We start from the raw sequence: 14,488 nt of genomic DNA on the forward strand, positions 1-14,488 counted from the left end.
GCGCGCGCGCCCCTAATTTGCGTACACTAAACTATATAAACATTTTACTTTACTAGAATAAAATTATGGAATAGTATATTGTCAAAGAAATGCATGAAACCAACTTTTTTTTTGTAATTTTTACGTTGAATAAGCCACCATTTATTATATATGTAGCTATGTGGTTTAGAGTTAATAGTTAGCATACTGATTTGCATTTATTTGATGTCAGACAATGGTTTGTTTCTTTCACTTTTACTTTTGAATAAAAAAAGAAGTTTACATTTCATAGGGTTCAAGTTGCCGTTCCCTCCACACTCCACCACCTTCAATCTTTTAATTGAAATGTAGGTATAAGCGGTGTTTATCTAAGGATTAAAATAGAATAGAGGTCGAAGTTCGTTTGACTTTTAAAAATTCTCTAAAAAACTTTTGTTCTGTGGATTGCTGTCGATTCTTTCGTTCATAGAAATACTCTCTCCTTTTCTCTTCACAAACTGTTGGGAAACTCTACTATGGCCATTCGCCCATTACCGACTTCCGTCGAGGATTTCTTCGTTTCTGGTCAATGACCAACACATACGAAGAAGAGAAATAAACAAAATTTGCTCAGCTAACAAAAAAACAGTTTTGACCGATACCGGATGGTCCTCGCTTCCACCGCGGACCATTCGGCCACCATACCGGCGTGAACGATTAAAACAGCGAGGTCGGCGGAACTTTTACACTTAAAACGAACATCAAACACTGCCGAAACAGAATCACACAAATTAAAGACCGATACCAAGGTTTCTCGAACGAATACGGCGTATTCTGCTGGAAGCGAACGGAGGTTAAACCGCCGCGTGCAATGCTCCACCACAGAATGTCCATAGAAATAATATTGCTTTATGTCAGTGGATGGCGACGGAACATCATCAGCTTTACTCAATTTTGGTTAAGTCAATGAATAACCTATTTTGTTAATATCCATAGAAAGTTTCAGTGCCTAAATTTAGCACAGAAATATCCCGGTGATAATTTGATTAGGTGGGAATTTACGCATTTGGTGCGGTTTATTTACAGCGTAACGTTTTTGGCGCCTGGCGCTTAACTAAATTATGAGAGTTGTCCTTTTCAATTTTTTGATGTTTTGCGTCAGTCAAATATAGTGATAGTTTGTGAAAAAAAGTTCGGTTATCCCATACTCCAAAAAGATACAAATTATTTAAAAAATGTCTCATTTACTACGAAATCGTAGGATCGCAAACTATGTAACCCAGCGTTTCCAACAAACGCAAGTGAAAGTCAAGCTTAATCAGACCCCAGGAATAGTGACTACAGGACCAGTATTTAAGAACGCCAAAAATTTTCCAGATAAGGTGGCCATTAGGGATCGCATTGCAGGTAAACAAAATGGTTTTTTTTTGCTATGTAATGGGGAACCCATAATCTAGTGTGAGATTGCAAAAACTTAATTCATTGTTTTTATCTCAGGTTATACTTATGCCAATATATTTTTGAGTGCAAATGAACTTTCAAAAGAAATAAGCAGCCTCCTGGGTGGTAAAACTAATGAACGTGTTTTGTTTTTGTGTCCAAATGATGTACACTATGTGATCACTTTATGGGCTATTTGGATGTCTGGACAGATAGGTGAGTTTATTATGCGTGCTTTGCTTTTTTAATTTTTTACGGTGAAAACGCTCTTTTGTAGTTTTTCTATTTTTGAGTAAAAAATGAATACACTTAAAACAATTGACTGGAAGCAAAAACAAAGTCAAGATTTAAGATCACCTGCAAATGATAGTTGATTCACTTTGTTAAAAAATTGTTATTTTTATATGTTATATTTTATTGTTATATGTTTGTTCATATCTCATTGTTAAACTTGCAAAACTGTCAACATGTTTTGAACAGAAAGTTTAAACCCTTGTTTTCACTGCCAGTATTACTCTACTGACCTTGATAGTGGTTTATTTTTAGCCAAGACCTACATTTTTTGATAGCTTTGGTTTCTCCTTTTAAAATTCAAATTGCACTGTTATAATTTATTTTATTTGACATGTAATTTATAAAGTTATTTTTTTAAGTACAATTGCAGTAAAACTAAGATGGATGTTAAAGTATCTAAATATGTGATTAAAAACGTTGGTACCATGTACCATTTATATTTAAAAAAGTGGTTCAGCGGTTTTATTTTCCATCTACTCATACTATAAAACCTTTCAGGTTCATTTTTGCCAGGAAGACTTATAATTTAAAAAATTTTTACACACAAATCAAATTTTCTGATTATTTTTGTAATTGTAAAGTATTTTCCTGTGCCTATCTCTTGCTTTTTAATTTAAATTCTTATTGACGGGTTAATTTTGGTTAGTTTTTAGAAGGCTGAAATTTTGACTGCAATTAGCCAGTATACTAAGTGCTAGTTCTCTGCAGTTCTCTGTAGAGTAATTTCTTTTCCAACTTTTACAAAATTTGCCAAAAGTATTTTTTTTTTCAATTGGAATACCCTGTTTATTATCAAATATTCTGACAGATCATAGAAAGCACTTTCATAAATTGGCTATAGTCATTGCATGGACAAAAAATATTTTATTAATGGGATTGAAAAAGTGAAGAAATAAGAATCGAAATGGTTGGAGATTATTCAAATGAATCTATGAAGAAACTTTTTATTATCTGTCTCAGATTTGTGCGTCATACGTCTGGTTAAACCCAGCCGTTTGAAAAAAACGGATAAAAGAATTAAATGTATGGGTCATCTAAGAGTCATCGCATCTATATAAGACCATTGGTGTATTATACTTTTAGCTTTAGTTTTGTTGGAAGGTGGCAAGGTTGTTAGTAAATTTTTATAGGCGGCGGTTAATTTATTTTCATTGTGTATTCCATATCATTTCATTCTTTTATTCGTTAAGTAATTAAACAATATAATGATTAAATTAATAATAAAATAATTAGATATTCGCAATTTTTAGAAGAGAGTACAAGCTCGATTTTGGGGCAAGTCAAAAAATGACATTGTTTACATGTGCCAAACTTAATTTTTCTCTAAAAACAAATAGTTTTTGTTATATATATCATTGTATCGAAGTACGCAACTGATCAGACGTTTGTCTGTTTTACTTAAATGGATGAATTTACTTTGCTCACTATTTTAAAAACAATTGTACTCAAATTTCCATTTGGAAAAACATTTTAATATTTGAAAATCGTCGCCAGATAATGCAAATTGTGCCTTAAATAATAACCGTTGCTCATCGCCTTTTAACTCAATCACGCTACACATTGTGCAAATTTTCAAAATTATTTAAAACACAAGAACTAAATTAACTGTGCCAAATCAAAGTGACTGTGGAGATAGTTTCCAAAATCATTTATTGTCAATTATTTGTGATAGGTCACGAGTCATAGTTTACTTTTACTTTCTCAGCTTATGTGCCCTTATAGCAATTCCAGTTAGCCCTTTGCACCCAGCCGGGCTGCTTATGTACTATGCAAACGATTCATCTTCGAAGCTTCTGATTACTGTGCCTGAATTCGCGGACGTAATGTCGCGAGTAACAAGGAACTCAAGATCACACCTCCACGTCCTAGATGACCGACTGAAACTCAATTGCACCATGATGGAGGCATCGCGCACTTCCGATTTAGAACAAGGCGGCAAAGAAGACGCGTTTTACAACAAGTCTGACGCCATGATTTTGTATACAAGTGGAACGACTGCAAATCCAAAAGGTTATATAGGGCTACTCGATATTATATTTTTAAAATGACATAGCATAGTCCTCTGTTATCAAGAGTTGTCAAGAATGTGTTCACAAAAAAAACTAAAGTTTGTCACATTATCATAAAATGATCAAAAATGGTATTGATATGTTTAGAATAATAAAACAACTTTAATGTATCAGCCTCAGCGAAAAACGGAAAAGCTTCTCTTATGTTTATTGGTTCAAATTCGTTAAACGCGCTCTTAGTGACGATGACGTCAGAGCTCGTATTGAGACCTTTCTGCCAGCTAGCAGCAGCACGAACACATCTTTATTGACATTTTTATTTTCTAGTAATTAAATATGTCTTATATCTATTCCTAATTTACATTTATTCATTACTAAAGTCAAGAAACAAAAACAAGATTTTTCTTATGACTATCTGTGTACAAAACTCAGTCCTAAACTTTAATTTGCTGATTTTCAAGTTCCAATACCAATTAGTTGTTTGATTTATTCATTTCTTATCGGTCCTTAGGCATTCATGAAATTGTTGATTTTGGATAGTGTGAGTAATACGCTATGTCAGTTTTTATACCTAGTTAGGAATTGTCTTCAGGGTGTTCCAAAATACATGCCTGAAAGGTTCATATCAACCCAGATCAGGGATTGCTTAGTTTTCAGGATACTGAGTTTTAATACTATATTATGCGACAAGTTTGATAAGCGGCATTTGAGTCACGAGTTTCTTTTGCATGGGCGGAGCGAGTGGTTAATGAAGGAGCGACCCAAAAAGTTTGTCAATGTGTTGCATACTATACTTTTTCTACGACCATTATTTTTGGGTACATGTTTGCAAAACGAATACATTCACTGAGTGATGTGTGAGAATTAACAAAATATTTTTTGTATACCTTGTTAGAGTTGGTCAGTTTTTATTTTTTACAACTCTCCACAGGCGTCGTTTTGTCACACAAAAACTTGTCGGCTCAAGTGGGCGCATTGCTCAATTCTTGGAAGTTTACTCCCGATGACGTTATGCTTCATACGCTACCGCTGCATCACATTCATGGTATCATTAATGCCCTATTATGTCCCTTGTACGCTGGTGCGAAGACCATTATGTTGAAAAAATTCAATGCTAATACCGTGTGGTAAGTGTTTAATAGTCCGCCCATTCTACGAAAAACTACCAGTAATGTAGCGGCCCTCTTTAGTTCTTGACAAGAAACAATCCTTGGATTTTGAAATAATGAAATGTGTACACAGTATTAGTGAATTTATTCTCGGATGGCTGCGGTTCAGAATAAGTGTTTAATAATATTTACCTGTTACCTTTGAACCTTTGGCCACATCATTCTACCTGAATAAGTTACAATAAAGCATTAGCGGTGTCTCAGTTGACAGTTTATGTGGTGTGTGGTTTGTGGAAAATGGCTCAAGAGCAATGTCTTATATATTTATTGTAATGTGGAAAGCCAAATGCAAAACGTGTTGAAACTGTATATACAGCGCATCTCCAATATTAAAGATAGACCTTATTAGACTACTGGAAAATTCACTTGAAAACTGGAAGTTTTTCAAGTGATTTCAAGCTAAATGCATTTTTGATCTCGATAGTCTTGGGAAAATTGTCTTTCTATAAATGTTTTAATTATATTTTCAGCCTAATGAGCAAAATTTTCTATAAAGCTTTTGAATACTGAGATTTGTTTTATCACTAGTGTTTTTTGTGTTTGTTGTACTATATAATTTTATGTTATAATCCAAGAATTCATTTGTTCATTATGAATTTAATAAATTATTGTCATTGTCAGTTTATGGCTTATGTCGCCTAAATTCACTGAATGAAACTTTAAATTATTTATATTTATAATTTCCATTCCTTGTCGCAAGAATTTACTAAAATAGTTCAATAAAGAAATCCATGTTTATTTTTTAATTTAGTAAAACGGTAAACTAAAAAAAATGAGTTCGTTTTTATCTTCTTAACATCACAAAAGAATATCGACGCGACATACATGGTTCTTTTAAAAATGCATTTACCTTGAAATCACTTGAAATAACTGTGAAAATACCCAAATATGAGGTGCTCCAGATGTATTTAACTCTTAACCCATATAAACTTCTTTAGTTCAAAGTTATAATTTATTTAAATCTGAGCGTTTCATTGTGAGGATAAGAAATTTATTTGTCACTTTACCGATTTTGTTAAATAGATAAGTCTATATTATGCCATTCCGTAATTAGGAAGCTGAGTCTATTTGTTCAAGGGCCTGTAAGAAAAATTGTCTTCGTACAAACGTGTTTGTAGTTTAAAGCTCCTCTGCAAAGATTTCTATTTGCATTACCAAAGTTCAAGAGATTAGGTGTAGGTATTATTATTAATTTTATTGGAACTTTAAACTGAGTTATACATCACAAAATACACTTTAGATTGCTATTTAGTTTCAAAACAAGTAGTCCTCTTATATGTTGAAAAGAAAGAAATAATTGTGTCTTGTAGATTGTCTTTTATTTTACCTATTATTATATCGAAGGAATTGTGAAATAACACCGTCAAATTAAACATAAAAACATTAATCAAATAAGAAAAAATTAAGACAGCTGGATTGTAGTGGAAATGTTGGATAGACCAGTAGAAAGGAAGTACCAAAAGCAAAAATTTATGAATAGTCCAATTTAAAATTTTCGATTTTTTTTGATTTTTCGGGAAAGCGGTAAGTTTTATCAAAAAGTATCTCATATGTAAATTATAGACAATAAAATTGCCTACGAAAATGGTAACGTATTTTTCAATTTCTTCTTGAAAATTCGGGCAAGGCTATCCGTGATAATTTGTATACGATGGTAAACACGTCAGCCCTCCTTTTTTACATCCACATTTGGCATTACAACTTTTTTTTTCAATTGCGTCACCTCTTCCGATAATTGTGTCGATCAAAGTTCTCATTTCACGACTAACTATAATAAATTCACGCTATATCTTATGGATGTTGATTCCTAGAAAGAAAAATTATAGGGACCATATTTGTAGATGACTTTATGATCTACAATTTGTATCTGAAATACCGTTTTTCAAGAAAAATTAAAAGAAAAAAACGAAAAATTTCACCTTTGAACTTGAATAACTTTTATTAGACAGGGGGACTTTTGGATACCTTATTTCTACTACGACTATAATTTAAGCGCGTAATTTACTGCATTGCACATACTACTACTAGACTAGACTATACTAGACTTGAGTTAGCTTTCAAAGTTAAGAGTATTCCCTTTAAGGTCATATTTGCTTGGTGTGAGTGCGAGACCTGAGGACCGCCGCATCAGTCTCTTCATGGGCGTGCCGACCATGTATTTTAAATTGATAGACGAGTATGAACGTGTATTCCAGTCCGACGCCAAAATGGCGGAGTATATTAAAAACACTCTTCGTTCTAAGATCAGGCTTATGATTAGCGGGTCTGCGCCATTACCGGCACCGTTGCATCACCGTTGGGAGGATATTACTGGACACAAATTACTTGAAAGGTGCCCGATCCGGCGTCTAATTGTATAGGGCAATATTTATTTGATATTATTCAGGTATGGTTTGACGGAAACTGGTATGGTTTTGTCGAACGCCTACAACTCTGATCGGGAACCGGGATACGTGGGGATACCCTTACCTGGTGTTTTTGTAAAATTGGTAGAGGTTTTGGACAATCAAGAAGACAAATACGGACGGTAAGAATTTGTGGTGTCTTTGTGGTATTTTGGGAAGCAACTTAAAGACTTACTAGTGATCCTATCGGCTAGCAGTCAATTACATATAAGTAATGGTTTGTTAATGTTATGGATTTTACTAGATATTAATTATTATTTTTTGAAAACCAAACCTTTGCCGACATTTTTTTTTAATAGAATTCAGTAATTGCAGTTGCAAATTATTTAATTTATATAATAATTCCGAAATTTAATAGATCGCGTTTCATCCAAAGCTTTACTGTCTATGTCTCTCTCCCCTACATTGTGAACTAGCTATAAAACAAGTTTAGTAATAGCGATCTAACACATTTTTTGATATTTTTTTTGTATTGCATTGAAAATTTGAAAACACTTGGAGCACTTCCAAGCTCCTTTTTGGTTTTGTCTGAACTGCTTTATTACGATAATAAGTACTTAGGGCCTTTACCGAACTGTTAACAACACGTTTGACTATCTTAAATTAAATTAAATTTCAGATTACCTCCATTTTTTTTTAAATTGTGAATGTACCCATGGGTAGATATCACAATAAGTTGGAGGACTCATAATATGCATAATATATAGGGAGTTCAATTTAAAAACGTATTTATTATTGTCACGCCAAAAATTTTCTGAAACTTGGTTTGCCATTACGTAGTGCTAGCCAGAACCAACTGTTATCACAATCAGTATTAAGGGGGATATTTTTTTCTAGTACATTGTTGGAATGTTCAAATTTGGACGGTACATTGACGTTCAGAAAATTGCCTCAGAAAACTGACAAAGGGGAAGATCCGGTTGGCGAATTGTTAGTGAAAGGGGCCGGTATATTTAAAAATTATCACGACCGTCCTGACAGCACGAAAAACTCGTTCACAAGCGACGGCTGGTTTAAGACCGGCGATCTCTGCCAGTATTCGCTTGAAAAAAAGAAATTTAAGATGTTGGGACGCAAAAATGTCGACATAATCAAGAGTGGTGGCCATAAAATCAGCGCCTTGGAAGTAGAAGCGGCATTGTTAGGGGCGCCATTTGTGCGCGATTGTTCGGTCGTCGGGATCGCTGACAAGGAGTGGGGACAAAAGGTGGTTGCGATTGTACAGATTGGGGTGACCAGCAATGGAACACAGCCGGAGCAGGCGGAGCTGGTCGCCTGGGCAGAAGCCAATTTGCCTAAGTATGCAGTACCGAAAGACTGGAGGTAAGTTCTTTTTGTGTTTAATTCTTCACAACCTCCATTCTACCAGGTATAGTGTAAAGTAAGTATTACGGTTCTGGTTATTATTAGTGCCCAAATAATGTGCCACAGGGTGAAGCTATAAGAACTACACACTAGTTCGCCATTTTTTGTATAGGGTGTCAAACTTTAAAAGTAAATCTCCTATTTCCTATATGACCTTATTCCTTCTATATCACCCCTACAAATCATCATCCCCCTAACAAAGTCTGATCTGAACCTTGATTCTGCAACATTAACCCAAAAACAGTTTCTAATATCCATTCCGGTAACCAACATAACGAGAGTACCTTGAAGAAGAAATCTGGTTTATTCCTACAGAAATAAAAATAAAAGAAAACAAGAAAGAATAAGGGATAACATTATGAAAGTTGAGCCTCAGATACTGATATTAGTTTTCAATGGAAGAACCCGGAATTCGAAAAACCAAAAAAAGCACGTCCAGTTCAATCAAATGTCAAGGTTTTGCTTACTGTTTTCTTTGATTGTATTGGCGTAGTACATCGAGTTCTTACCACAAGGTCGTCTAGTCAATGAAGAGTATTACCTTGAAGTTATGCTCCGTTTGCGAGAAGCATTACGAAGAAAACATCTAAAATTGTGGGAAAACAATTCATGGATTTTGCACCACGATAATGCACTTGCTCACTCATCGTTGCTTGTGTCTAACTTTTTGGCTAAAAACAAAACCATAATCATGCCTCGGCCACCACTCTCTGCGACTTTTTCCTGTTCCCAAAACTCAAGAAACTCATGAAAGGAACCAAGTTTGGAACGATTGAGGAGATAAAGAAAAAATCGCTGGAAGAACTCAAGGCTATAGCAGAAAGCTTACCAGAAATGTTTAGAGAATTGGAAAAAACGGCACAATTGAGTTATATCTGGGGGGATTACTTTAAAGAGGCAACATTAGTTTTGATAAATAAATAAAACTTAATAAAAAACTTACTTACTTAACATAAAACTTAAGTCACCCTGCTTTTTGATTACACCTCATATTTAATAAAAAAATAGAGCTTCCCATTAGGAAAAACTGCGAAAGACGTAATTTTCTTCTGGAACAAGAAACGAATGTTACCTACGAAAATTATTAAATAATATAAAAACATACTGGCTATAGTGGGACGACTTAAGCAACAACTTTGTGTTATACTTTCCATAGCCTACTATGCATTAAAAAATATTTAGTAGAAAATTGTTACCTATATTCAGAAGACTTTGGGCCAAAAGTTGCACTGAACAATTTTCTTTTGAACCTCATAAAATTCGAGCGTCAGAAATGGTTGTCGAATTTTATAAAACCCTTACTGGTTTGTTCGGTAGATAGGTAGATAGTGCTTGTAAAAACTCTATCACACCATGCTATAGTTGTTTTATGTTGTTTTATTTTAAAACATCAGCTAAATTTGAAAAATATTTCCGTCAGTTACGTTTACGAGTTACTGATATAAAATTTTAACTTTAAGGTTTCTAACAAAATATCTTCGTATTCTTGTATATGTAACATACATGTGAAGTAGAATATTTTTCTCTTCCAGATTCGTGGATGCCATACCAAAAAATTACATGGGTAAAGTGAACAAGAAGGAAGTCTTGACTCTGGCTTTTGGGCCCGACCATACCTAACTCGATATAGTCAAGTTATGAGAAACACTTTAAAAGACTGTGCGGTATCTATTGTTTTATTCTTTTTTCTAATACGAAGAATGATTTGATTATTTTATAAATATAAAGGAAGAGGCATGGAAAAATGCTTCTATAATTAACTTCCTACTTGGTAGGTTGTGTTTTCTTAGAATGCGAGATGTCATTCATTACAACATCAATAAAGAATCACATGTTACTGGAAGGAAGCTTTGGTTTTTATGTGCTAATTGGTTTTCTTATATGTCAGGAGTCAATGCAATCTTGATATTAGATTTATTTAAATTTTTGTTACCTACCTAGAATAATAGAATAGTTTTACATATGCGAGTTGTTCATTTATTCTCCATAATGTTAATTTTTCTGACCGGTATTTATCTGTAGGCGGTGTAATTGGTATCATCTATAAAAAATGCATATCACTATTAGATAGTGGCACTAAGGACGCGGCCTAGGCAACTGTAATATTTGGGTACAGAAGGGGATGATTCTCAGCACAAAATTTCAAACACGCTTTGCGTCGATTTAATTCGTTTTTCTTCGAACATTTAATGGAATCTACCATTATTGACCAAATAGTAGGAGATTCCACCATAGAATGACCATCACCCATCGTATTACGGGATGAAAAATTTGTTTATATAAAATTTATTATGTTAAAATATTAATTTAATTAACATAATTAAAAAATGATTTTTTTAAACATTACACTCATTCTCTTACGCAATAAACTGTAGACTAATCGAAAGTATGTAGCTTATAGAATATGCAAACACTGGGTTTTCTTCTTCTACCCGTTGCAATTATTAGGTAGGCAGGTATAAACAGGTAAATGGACACTAGTAATTTGCAAGTATCCACTTAAGTGATAAACCTTATATCAAAATAAAGATAATTTTATTTCGTATATGAATAATATAAGGTTGCCTGCAAAAAATTAATGCTGAATCCCGGTTGTCGATTTTTAAAAAAATATTCGTGCGGCTGAATACGTGCGAATGAGACGCAGCGTTGCAGCTGTATGTCGCTCCATCGTCGAAAGAAAGAGAGTACGCATGCTCTTCGTTTGTGAAATTGAGAAAGATAGCGATAGATTATAATAAGTGCTGAGCATTATTTCGGAGCAACTATTGTATCATTATTAGTCAATTTTAATCGAAAAAGCGTGCTGCTACTGCGTGTTGATGTATTTTGATAGTACATATTGTTCCAAATATGGCTAAAAAGTGTTTTCTGTGTGATTTAAATGACTCTGTAATAGATTTTAACGATGAAACTTTTAAAAATCGTTCATTGAAATTGGCTTTTTGAAAATTCAAAAACTTTAAATAAAACGACGTTGAACTAACTAACGCGTCATTTCGTGGTTATCATACCGCGTGTTATAAAAATGACTGTATTGAGCAATAAATATAATGAAGAATTTAATATTTTCGCTACAGAAAATACGGTAAGTACATAATAAATCTTTTAAATTTACATAGTAAACAGATTTTATTTATTTTATTTTTATAATAAAAAATTTAATTATAATTTAAATTAGTTGTAACGAGACAGAATAATTCGTAAAAAATTAGAATTTATGGTTTCATTAAAGTCCGTGACATATAGGGTTTTTACAGGTTTTAAAAAAAAATTGTTCAAAAAAATAACCTGAAAAAGTAGTTTGCCTTGAATAATTTTTCGACATCATTCATAAAGATTTCTTTTAGCTTTATCAATAAAACATTGTATAAAAATTATATATTAAATTCTTTCATTTCATTAAAAATTTTCATTCATATTTTCATATTTTCAATTGCGTGTTGATATTTCTACCGCTGGTGACGCCTCAAAAGGTATTGCTTCTAATGTCGATTCCTGTGCAACAGGTACTGAGAGTGAAGAAAGTCATGCTGATTCCATCGCTGAGATTTCTACAAATGTAGAGGAGGTACTACATATTCTGACGTTTATTTGCTGTCTATTACAGAGTCATTTAAATCACACAGAAAACTATTTTTAGCCATATTTGGAACAATATATGATCAAAAAATGCTACTTACACGCAGTAGCAAGACGTTTTTTCGCATATGAAAATTGCGACTAATAATACAATATTTGCTCCGAAATAATGCTCAGCACTTACTATAGTCTACAGCTATCTTTCTCAATTTCACAAACGAAGAGCATGCGTACTATTTCTTTCGATGTAGGAGCGACACACAGCTACAATGCTGCGTCCTTTTCTATCGCACGGGATACGTTTCTCGGACCTCTTTTCGCACGTATTCAGCCGCACGAATATTTCGTTTTTAAAAATCAACAACCGGGATTCAGCATCAATTTTTTGCAGGCAACCGTATATCATTATATGCGAAATAAAATTATCTTTATTTTGATATATATGCTACATACTTTCGATTAGTCTACTGTTTAATTTTTTAATTATTAATTACACTTTGCATCAATTTTTTTTTTTTATTATTATTTTATATAAAAAAATTTTTCATCCCGTAATACGATGGGCGATGATGGGTGAGTCGTTCTATGGTGGGATCTTAGACTAAAATAATGCCGAAAAAATGCCATATCCACAACTATTTAATTAATGAACTATCAGCTGCTATGTTTATTGTTGAACGCCAAAAGTTATTATTGTCTTGGTTGAAATAATAGATCTAATTGGTGGAAAATCAGCACGCGCATATTGAGTGGCCCATCTGAACATTTGTTCACAGTAGCTTAAAAATTCCTGTATTCTATCACAGCATACACAGGCAACAGAACCCGTGAAGAAGGCATGGGATAGATGAAGGAAAGAAATATGGAAGTGTCGAAATGAAGGAAAAACTGCAGAAATTGTAGTAGTCAAATTTAGTAAATAAAAACAACTGTTTCTTTTTAGTAACTTGGGTTGAATATTCAAAATATTGTTGAATTTAATGTCATTCTCTTTTATTTTCATTTTATCTGACCTGGCCATTCTGCTTATTGTTTTTCTCTCGCCTTTTGTTGCAACGCATTTTTTCAGCATGTGAAGTAGCCTGGTTGGCGGGCGCCTTGTTAAACTTCATTTGATCTTCTGTCTCCGATTCTAGCCTCTGCAGTATATTGCGTGCTTACAACTTCGTTGTGGGGTTTCTCTTTAGATTTTTCAGAATGTTAAAACACAAAACTACAATGGACAAACAAAACTTTTCACACTCCTGGGCAACAGGGGAATGATTTATCCAATGCTTGCTTGCCTCGGACATGAAAAAGGGATGAGGTCGCGGAATGAGTTAAAAACTAGTCCAAATTTGGTATTTACATTTACATTTTCTAACATGTTCATCTTGTTTGTTTTCCTTACTACTTATTTTGGTGTGATACTTTTACGGTTTTATTTGACCGAAGCTACTCAATGAAAAAATTACTTTAAGAGATACAGTATTCAGTATTCAATTCAATGATGTATTATTTATAACACCATCATACACCTACTAGGAATCATTAATAGAACATTCAAACATATATATTTGATATTTTGAATCGGACCAGAGGGTAATAATAAACTTGTGTGTCTTCTATTTATGAGAGAGATTTTGTTAGAAAAAACAGCATCAAAAAACACGATTGCTTTCGAAAAATCGTCACTGGGCGGGGCAAGTTCGTAGCGCGTAGCGCGAAGCAGTTTTTTATTATAAAAGGAGAGAACTTCGCGGCTTCCTGTGGTAAAGGGACGCAACTTTCTCAAAATCGATGTAATTGAATTGTGTATGCACGCTGTATAAAATGTCCTCCACATCTCGTCGAACTTCAAAGTTACAGCAAATATCGGTAAATATCAAAATTTGCACAAATAATAGCGTTGTCGGATAATATTTTTTCAAATATCTCGCGCCCTGTATAATTGACAAAACCTGAAACTCTCACGACACGGTTTACGATATTGTTCAAATAATATTATCGCATTTTTAACGGTTTTTCATTTATCGTCAATAATTTGGCCACAAAAACGGAAATTTTTAGGATATTTTAGATTTTTTGCCCATAAAAGTAGAGGTTATAGCCCTGGATTTTCCTGGTTCAAGATTTTTTTGAATATAGTAAATGGTTTTCGAGAAAATAAGTTTTTCTGAAACCGTGCAGTGCGCCGTAAAAATAAATGGCGTCATGGCGTCTTGACAGCCTCCGAATTCAATATGGATTTTTTCAAATATCCCGAGCAGCGTACGTGATAGACGAA

At 33.6% G+C, this 14,488-nt stretch overlaps 1 protein-coding gene across 1 annotated transcript; it reads left to right on the forward strand.

Annotated features, from left to right (window-relative positions):
- The first annotated feature begins 900 nt into the window (after positions 1-900).
- LOC132704190 (malonate--CoA ligase ACSF3, mitochondrial-like) lies at positions 901-10,607 on the forward strand. The gene is made up of 8 exons (XM_060674073.1): positions 901-1,365; positions 1,456-1,614; positions 3,415-3,702; positions 4,633-4,828; positions 6,954-7,202; positions 7,257-7,397; positions 8,113-8,598; positions 10,173-10,607. The coding sequence occupies exons 1-8, from the start codon at positions 1,194-1,196 to the stop codon at positions 10,258-10,260; spliced, it is 1,779 nt and encodes a 592-aa protein (XP_060530056.1). The 5' UTR covers positions 901-1,193; the 3' UTR covers positions 10,261-10,607.
- Positions 10,608-14,488: the final 3,881 nt, after the last annotated feature.

The sequence above is a fragment of the Cylas formicarius genome, unplaced genomic scaffold (assembly GCF_029955315.1).
Source record: "Cylas formicarius isolate icCylForm1 unplaced genomic scaffold, icCylForm1.1 PGA_scaffold_10__41_contigs__length_53128322, whole genome shotgun sequence".
Classification (NCBI taxonomy): domain Eukaryota; kingdom Metazoa; phylum Arthropoda; class Insecta; order Coleoptera; family Brentidae; genus Cylas; species Cylas formicarius.